Raw genomic sequence first — 9774 nt, forward strand, 5'->3', positions numbered from 1 at the left:
CAAACCATAAACAATTTGAAGTCGGTTGAAGTGTGTGTGTGTGTGTGTGTGTGTGTGTGTGTGTGTGTGTGTGTGTGTGTGTGTGTGTGTGTGTGTGTGTGTGTGTGTGTGTGTGTGTGTGTGTGTGTGTGTGTGTGTCAATACTAATACTTACTACTTACATTTTTAACATCACAATTCAGAATTAATCTTGAAAGTAAGCAACCGTTTTTGAGAGACAAGACATGTACTTTGTATTTCAATTAGCTGCCGGACTGCAAATACAGTTTTTTTCGATTGCTTGAACACATTTTGCAAAACTTGGCTCATTGTGTCAAAACTCAACACACAAGCAAATAAGACACAACACTGAGAAATATTCCATTCACATCTATGTCAAATTTAAACTCTTCTATCGAAACCTAACAGTGAAAATGTCACACTTATGACAAAATGATACACACTTGTATCATATGAATACACTTTCAGATCAGCAGCAACACAGTAGTCTACTTTATATAAAACATTGCAGTCTTCCATATTCACTGTTTTTATTCAGTTCCACAGAAGGCACGTTTTCACAACAACCAAAACATCTAATACTCAATACTGTACATTGCAGTACAGTACTTTACAGTTCAGTAAATTCAGTTTCAGCAAAAATATAACAAAAATTAACCAAAAATACACAACTGTACTGTAAACACAGAAAAACACGGCAATTGTGCGTTGGTTGGCTTATGGATCCTCTCCATGTGTGCCAAATCCATCCGTGGATTGACCTTACCTCAATGTCTCTGCAGGCCCGTTCCATTGCCTGCAGAAGAGGCATGCGGGCATGTGGTTGGCGGTCATATACACTACATCCTCAAGCTGAAAAAAAACTTTTATAGGTTTTAGAAATGGCGAGTATAGGCCTTCGACTTCAAATTGTTTATGGTTGGTGTACCTGGGCTGCTCTGATCTGTCCTGTTCAGCTGCATCATGAAGTGCATCTAGAAGTGTGATGATATGCTGGATATTGTAGGGACCTATTTTTGCATGATGGTGCAGTTACTCTCAAAGGCTTATGGCGGCACACAATGATATATTTCCCCCGCGCTGCCCCGGGATGTGCACAATTGCCCTTTGACCTTTTTGTAGCTGGCTGATAGGTGTTCCGTTTTTTAAGTAAGTGTTTTGAGGTCTGTATTTAAGTATTTTCAATTACCCAATGTGTTTAGTATTTTGAATAGATGTGTTCTCCCAATGATATACTGAGATGTCATTTTTGAACTAAGTGTCTTATGTATGAAATTGTGTGTAGTGTGCAGGAGCAAGTGTGTTGCAGAAAGGAGCAAGTGTGTTGCACAATTGCAACTAAAGTGCAAAGCAGCGCTTTTGTTTAAGGAATGGTTACATTTGTTTAAGGTATAGTAACAAAAACTTTTGTGTTACCAAAGTTGTGTTACTTTGGTCTAAGCATGTGTCTATAGTGTTCAAGCAATTGAAAAAAACTGTAATATTCCATCCAGAATGTCAAACAAACACCTGCCAAGTACTCAGCTCGGCTTTTTGTAACATCTTTATTGAAAGCATGCGTTTGTGTTATTACAGCATGTTTATGACAAAACACATATAAGGGTCATGTGGGCAAATGACAACAATGACAACAATGACAACAACAACAACAACAACAACAACACAGTTAAACAACACAATGAAGGAAAGCGAGAACAGATTAAGGAAGAGATGTGAAAAAAGATAACATGAAATCCACCAAAATTTGAAATCATGCCATGTTGACAAGACATTGATTGATAATGAAATTGTTTCCATTACAAAAAGTTAAGATATTAATATAACAACAACAACATGAAACATTGCAATTCTATCAGACTATTTGATACCAGATTATATCTACTGGAAAGAGCAATAATAGGTCATATATACAGTGCAAATAGAGCTAAGCTGGGTTTACTATGCTTGCTTGTGCATTATAAATAAGCTATGATAGGACCTTAAAGTCGTATAATCATATCGAAAAAAATATACAATGTTTTCATAGTTTGCATAACAAAAAATACACATAATTAGTTAAATGACTGCTTATATGTTTACATATTGATGTTTCAAATTCAATTTCATAGTCATCTTCGTTTCCCAAAATTATCAATAAAATGAAATGCATTTTCTAAAAAGTTCTCAAGTGCAAACAATTCAACTTACTTATTATTGCTCTCCTTGGACATATTATGGATAAATACTAAAAAGTATTTAGTGAATCAAAAGTACATATAAAAATGTAAAACTTTTAAATTACCACAATGCAAAAACTGTAATATTAGTCAAAGTTTTTCCACTCCGCATGTTTTTGTGTGTGTAAAACTTAGGTACAAATTAATAGTTTGAAACATCCAGAGCATGTATCATCATGGTGATCATGGTGCATGATCGACAATGTGAATGAGAATACACCTGGTGGAACAGAGAATATATCAGTTTGGTGACGAGTAACACATGTAATACCCATAGTTACCACATGGTTTATATCTATGCTACATCTGCTAAGGTGTATGGAAAAGAGCGAGCAGGAAACTAAATGATAGAACATGCTCCTCTGTTGATATGCCAGTTGCAATCGTTCATTATATCCAGTTAACCAATACAGTGTAGGCCATTCCAGTGTCTTTGAGAAATGTCCATTGCTAGACAACACTTTTCTTCGCAGAAGATGATGTAACATTCAGTGTTTCAACTCTTATGCGCTTTTCCAGTTATTTGGTTTCCAGAAATGCTTAATACATGTCATCCCTGAATGAAGTGAGCAAGCGTCAGGGCACAGCGAAAATACCTTCAGGGAGGAATGGTATGGTCTGTGTAATAAACATGGAAAGATTTAGAAAGGTTTTTGGCGTTTGAGAGCAAACCATTCTCTTCCCCATAGAATCTTAAACGTGATTTTCTCTCTGCATATTCAGTGTATATTTTATAGAAATACATATCCAGTAATAGCTGTGGCCTCCAGCTCTTTCCATAATATGTAGACCTTTAACATGCCAGTGTGAACTTTTGAGGTATATTTAAAATGTGAATGGGCCATTATTTATTCATGAATGTACAGAATCGAATGATCTTTGCTCCAGTGTATAAAACTATAACTAAGGATGTTTCACGTTTTAAGGCATACATCACATTTGTTTAATACATACAGAATAGTAGAAAATAGAGTACTAAAATAGACCTAGCATCGTTATTTCTGGTCCACTCTTGCTTTTTGAACTGTAAGCTGTACATACGTGGTTATGGTCTATACACTTAGAAAGTGATACAAAAATGAGTTGCACAATTATTGTTGTTAATTTTGACGTTATACTTTTCAAACAATAATAATTCATTGTAAGGCAATGAAGAGTTGTCATCTACAAATGGCTTTTTACTGAATCCAACATTGATATATTCAGTGACAAAAGACATTTATTTTAAAACAAAATAAAAACATTAACCAGTGTTCTCTAATGTGATCTCTACAGCACTTCAAAAATCATCAATAAAAATGAACAGTGGTAGATAGCTTGTCTCAGTACCAGCCTCTTTCCTGCTAAATCAAGATTGAATGTGTCAAATACACAATTCCAACAGGACCAAGTAAAACTACTAGACTGAATAAGTGGAGTCTTGGCTTGCTGTTACAAGGCACTTGACCAGATCCTTCAGTGTCTTATTGACAGCTGCTTTGAATGAGGAAATAGTAGTCTGAGTATAAGGCAGTTGTTTTGTTTTCCTCCTTGCTGGAACAGCCTACGTCACTCTATGGGAAAAAAAATTCAGAATAGGATGTTAGCAAACAGGTACCAAAACTAACCTCATATATAACTAAATCATAGATAGAGTGTACAGCCAGAAAGTTGATATTTTAGGTAAATTAAAATGGGAAATACATGTTACAAAGATATAACTGTTGACTGACCGACAGAGTGACACGGAAGTGATGGATGACATCCTGGGACGGTAGAGCCGGTACTGACCTCAGGTGCAGGATCCCCTGGGGACATTGTTACAGACACTTATTAACAGGATTCTACCTCCACACACAAAGCAAACATGGAAGAATCTTTTCTTAAATCTGGATTAAGCATCACTGCATACCCTTGTAGAGACACTCTTTCCAGTATAGAGCCGTGTCTCGTTGTGGTCCGGACACAGCTGGCCCCTGGTGTACCCACACTGCTGAACCCACACGCTTTGGTTGGACCTAAGATAAAAAACAATGAATACAAAACGTACAAACGTTGCCTGTGAAATTTGGACTTCTTAATGCAAGGCAGTACGGTTTTCAGACACTGACAAAGTGGAAAGCACAAGTGTGTGATGTTTTGTGTGATGTTTCGTGTACTCACGTCATGTGCAAAGTAATTTGTGACATGGAGGAGTTCCTCTTCCCATGGAGAGATATGGTGTAGCTGAGGGCAACAAGCAGAGGAAAGGTTATAAGCACCAAATAACCTAAATTCAAGCTGAAACACAGCCTCCATTCTCCACAGCTTGAGGGAGCTTTAGGGCTGAAGCTGATGCCCACCTGCAGCTCTCTGGTGTTGGACAACTCCGGGTCGTGATCTGCTGGCCGGTCTCCAGGATGTGCAGACCAGTCAGAGAGGGCGCTAGCCTTTCCCCTGTGACGGAGAGAAAAGTCTCAGTGTGTTTGCCACTGTAACCACAACAAAGCACTCATGCTAGACAAATCAATCAAACGAACGGCTTTACTATGTTTGCCTCCCGCACACAGTGGGTTACGGAGAAGTGAGTTTCTGTAGTTAGCTACCCTGTGTGTGTACGCTCCGCTGTCTGCGTGGTGACGGTTGCCCCCCCGGGACCCGGTTGGGAGCTCCCGTCTCCTCCTGGTCAGAAGGGAGCGGTCGACGGGACTTGGCGAAGTACAGGGGTGTGGAGGTGTGGCTGAGGCGGATCTTGTTGCGGCCGTCCTTGTCCATGGGTCTGGACTTGGCCTTCTTGGTTATGGTGCCGGCTGTGGGGAGCGGGCCACCTGCGTCTGGAGGAGGCAGTGGTTCAGCCCGATGAGATATGGCCGCACAATGAGATTCTATTTGTTCTGCTTCCGCATTCTCTATTGCGTGAAGCGCTCCCCTGGTCAGAGACACAGAGCTGCATCAATCACGCTCTGATCCAGGTGTTTGCTAAGAGCAAGCATTGCTTAACAATGTTTCCGTTGGGCCCAGATACACTTATTATAACACAGATGTCAGGAGCATAATAACCGCATAATAATTCTGACACCGGTAATTGTGAATGCAATATTCAGCAAACGTTGCGATTATCCTCTATCATGCACCACTAAAACCTCATACCAGAGCATTACAATAAGGCGGGACCATCGAGCTCTCTCACCTGTCAGGGATTGGTTTCCTCGGAGCGGGAGAACCGTAGACGATTGGTTGTTCAGTGCTGTGGTAGAACAGCAGGCCTCTGTATCAGATCAAGGCGTAGGAGAGAATGGGAACATGTTGTAGTGTTTTTTGTTCTACCATCTGTGTTCCATGCTGTGTGATGGTGCTGGTGGGCCTGGTGAGGACGACCCCCTACCTGGTGAAGCGGTGGATGGCTGGGATGTGAAGGAACCTCTACGAGAGGAGCCCACTAGAGCTCTGGACCTGGGCAGGTTATTATAGTAGAGTGTATATTTTATGACATGGAGACTTGAGACATACTGGCTATTTAATGTGTCGATTGACGCCTTGTTCACACTACATGCGTCCGTCGGCGGATGGCCGAGGGCGTGTCTGATGTATAGGGACTAGTCTTTGTAGACGCATACTGCAGCTAATCAAATCACTTCCCGCTACAAAGACGATGGATATGGTGGATATTAATACAAAAGAGGACACAAACAACAGGTGACTAAAAACAATCCTATTATTCCACATTTGTTTAAAAAATATATAACGGCCAGATATTTCCTGCTTCTTCCTGCTTGTTATTGCAAAATGGATACAGGAAACGCGTGGAGTGTATTTGCATAACCGCGATCTGATTGGCCGACGGATCCGGCGCTGCCTGAAAAGTTGAACATTTCTCAACTTTTTGACGCAGGCCACGGAGCCGAATGGACGGACGGACCCACAATGCATTTCGCGAGCGCCCCATGCAAAGTCAATGAGATCCGTTGACGGACCGAGGTAGTGCGAACAAGGCTTGAGTGTACAGGTTGATATATTATTCCATTTTTGCTTATTTATTAATTAATTAAAATAGTTAAAAAATACAATATACAGTGTGACCACATATTTGACAAACAAGGGAATTAACAATGTCCAATGAAATCGAACAATTAGCTCAAATACCATATTAGAGTACACATAGGCAACATAATATACAGATACGGTATATAAAGATACCGGAGATAGGAGAATAATCATTGTGAAGTAGTAGATATGAACCAAGACAAAGACATAGTCCAAGGAGAAGAGCAAAGGTCTGGGAAGGCCTACCAGAGAGGACAGACAGGAGGACAGAAGGTGACAGTGGCAGTGAGGATGGGCATCCAAGTGATGTAGAAAACACAGGGGGAAGGGAGGCTGCGACAGGCAGGGCAGAAGAAAAGAAGTGAAAGAGTGCAGACTCAGGAAGGACACTGCAGAAGGATGTGTGATTGTGTGAAAGACTCTTGAGAATAAAGTAGGGGGCGCCATACCCATCCTTCTCACTGACGGCTCCTTTGTGGTGGAGAGTGAGAACGTACAGCACGGACATGGAAATAACACTGAAACAAAAATCAAACAATCAACCAATTACTCAATTTACCTGCCAATCATCATTGCTGACAAATCAACTCTGCACAGCTGAGTCTCTCATGTCTGTGTGCTTGTGTTCCTCCTCCTCTACATCTCCTCAGACTGACCTGAAGGCCATGACCACCACCAGAGCCAGGATGGTGCCCTGCATGATCTTCTGGCTGATGCAGCCCGGATCTGGGGGTGGGGTCTGTAACGAGACAGACAAACCCAGAGGATCACATGATGTTAAGGCTGCCTCCCTGCTGGTTTCTACGGCTGAGTCAGAGCGTGCTTCTACCCACCTTGGTCCCAGGTTTGACTGGCTTCTTCTTCAGAGGCCCGCTGCCGTTCCTGCTAAAGTAGCTACTTGATTGGCTGAAGGTAACAGGAGGGAATATGAAATAGAATATTAAATATATCCAATCATCTTCAGTTGTGAGAATGTATTAAAACATATTATTAATTCATCTGCGTATCATGCTTATGCTTGTTCCGTTGGGTGTCTCTAGATGGACTTCTGGTTAGATAGATAGATAGATAGATAGATAGATAGATAGATAGATAGATAGATAGATAGATAGATAGATAGATAGACAGACAGACAGACAGACAGACAGACAGACAGACAGACAGACAGACAGACAGACAGGCAGACAGATAGATAGATAGATAGATAGATAGATAGATAGATCTCACCTGACAGTGCCCTGTCTCACCTGACGGTGCCCCTGCCCCTCACCTGACGGTGCCCTGTCTCACCTGATGGTGCCCCCGCTCACGGTGCTCTTCATGCTGTCCAGGCGCCGCAGCTTGGCCAGCTTGCGGCTCCAGCGCTCCAGTTCGTCGATACGGGTCTCCAGGTTGTCCGTCAGCTTGCACAGCTCCTTCACCGCCCCCACGTTCTCCATGAAGATACGCTCCTAGGGGGGAGAGGTCATCACAGCACGTCAGTGTCTATGGTAGGTGTTTGTTTGTGTGTTTGTGTGTTTGTTCCTGCTAACAGTTTAATACAATAATACATTTCCTCCTACCTCCTTATAAAGCTCAGACACATTTTTGACCAGTGCATGTTTCCTTTTTTATTGTATGTGTGCATGTGAATGTGTGTGTCTGTATGTGCGTGCGTGTGTGTGTGTGTGTGTGTGTGTGTGTGTGTGTGTGTGCGTGCGTGCGTGTGTGTTTGTGTGTTAGTGTGTGTGTGTGTGTGTGTGTGTGTGTGTGTGTGTGTGTGTGTGTGTGTGTGCGTGTGCGTGTGCGTGTGCGCGTGTGCGTGTGCGTGTGCGTGTGCGTGTGTGTGTGTGTGTGTGTATGTGTGTGTGTGTGTGTGGGAGTGTGTACGTGAGTGCGTTTGCGTGTGCGTGCCTGCGTGTGTGCATGTGTGTGTCCATCACCTTATTAACCATCAATATCTTTGGAATGGTTTCTCCGTTGGTGCACACCACATCCCCCGCCTCCTTCACCGCCTCGGGTAAGATCTTCTGCACCTCCTGGGCAATGACTCCTACATTGGGGGAAAACACATTACAACAAGAATACAGCACAACAAGAAATAAAATGTATTGGAACTGTATTAAGGCCAAGAATCTTCTCTCCCTTATGCTATGTTCACAGATTAAAGGAAAAAATAAACATTCCAGTAAGTAGAATGATGTTAGATGATGTGATAGAGTGTTACAGTTTTGTCAAAGCTACCCAAATTCATCTCAAAGCAATTTTTTCCACCAAACAGTAAACACAGCTATTAAATGAATATCTCTTAGAGAGCATAAATTAAACACTGGTGTCATCAATTCAAAATACTATTCACATGTTAAATATTCCAATTTATAAAATTGTTTAGAAATAGCTTTCTTTTTTAAAGTTGCAATTAGGTGGTACATATAGTATAAAGACTGTTGCCATATTGTAATACAATACTGTGAATATATCATATACAGTTCTTTTCAATCGTTTAAACACGTTTTCTGAAACTATAGCTCAATTTCTCAAAACTCTAAACACAAACCTGAGAAGATTTAATCATTTTCTCAAAACTACACAAATTCTTCTCAAAACTGTTTTTTTCCACCAAACAGTAAGCACAGCTATCAAATGAATATCTCTTAGAGAGCATCAATTAAACACCATCCATCAAAACATTCCATCAAAATACTATTTACATATGTTTTGGCTTTATGAGGCCATGTTACATATTCCAATGTATAAAATTGTTTAGAAATAGCTTTCTTTTTTAAAGTTGCAATTAGGTGGTACATATAGTATAAAGACTATTGCCATATTGTACTACAATACTGTGAATATATCATATAAATATTGCATTGACACAATCATATCAGAATAGCTCCAATGGGCTTAACTCACAATCCCAGCTTCCCAGAGTCATTCTGTACACCTATAGTTGATGCTGAAACATTGTTCTGACAATACACCAATGTTACCTATTTCGGTAAATTACAGTACAGTAATTGCACTGATAAGTAAAATTAAAAACACTACAGTAAGAAAATGTTTAGACTGTCTTTCGGGGGATGAGCAAATATCTACTTTTTTTTTACTGTAATACAATAAAATGTTCAGCTGAACTGACTGCATAAAAAGCTTTTCGTAGGCCAACAAAAAATAAAAATAAGAATATAAATGAGGTGAAACAGATCTACATGTCAATCAGTATGTTTCCCACCTCCAATCCTGATCAGGCCAAGGGACCATATCTACAACACATTAGAGCTCATCGAGTCCTCTTTAATGCTCTGACACATGATTGAAGTGTTTTGCCAGTTTGAGTTTGAACAGGTGAGAAGTGAGTTAGACTTATTGGTAATTAGTTGTTGCCTTTTGAAGGCCAGTGTGATTCATGTGAACCAAGTGTGCTAAATGATGAGATTTGTGCTTAGAGTTTAGCAAATATGTGAAAACAGTGGAATTGTGCTTAGAGTTTAGCAGTCTGGATTCTTGTAGTTGATACATGAGCTTCAGGTTTTCAGAATTGTGTGCATAGTTCCATTTTTGTTTGTATACAATCAAG

The 9774-nt window shown here is 40.6% G+C and overlaps 1 protein-coding gene across 1 annotated transcript in view; it reads right to left on the bottom strand.

The window, feature by feature from the left end:
* Positions 1-3759: 3759 nt before the first annotated feature.
* Positions 3760-9774, bottom strand: part of myrf (myelin regulatory factor) — a gene marked incomplete at its 3' end in the record, with an annotated part of 22627 nt that continues 16612 nt past the window's right edge. The window contains exons 14-25 of the mRNA XM_079742872.1: positions 8141-8250; positions 7509-7669; positions 7052-7124; positions 6875-6957; positions 6668-6736; positions 6475-6551; positions 4781-5008; positions 4538-4631; positions 4359-4421; positions 4108-4213; positions 3987-4003; positions 3760-3769 (exon numbers count right to left, since the gene is read on the bottom strand). Coding sequence (XP_079598998.1) covers positions 3760-3769; positions 3987-4003; positions 4108-4213; positions 4359-4421; positions 4538-4631; positions 4781-5008; positions 6475-6551; positions 6668-6736; positions 6875-6957; positions 7052-7124; positions 7509-7669; positions 8141-8250 — 1091 coding nt within the window. The remainder of the gene's footprint in view (positions 3770-3986; positions 4004-4107; positions 4214-4358; positions 4422-4537; positions 4632-4780; positions 5009-6474; positions 6552-6667; positions 6737-6874; positions 6958-7051; positions 7125-7508; positions 7670-8140; positions 8251-9774) is intronic.

The sequence above is a fragment of the Pollachius pollachius genome, assembly GCF_949987615.1.
Source record: "Pollachius pollachius genome assembly, chromosome: 9".
Lineage (NCBI taxonomy): Eukaryota > Metazoa > Chordata > Actinopteri > Gadiformes > Gadidae > Pollachius > Pollachius pollachius.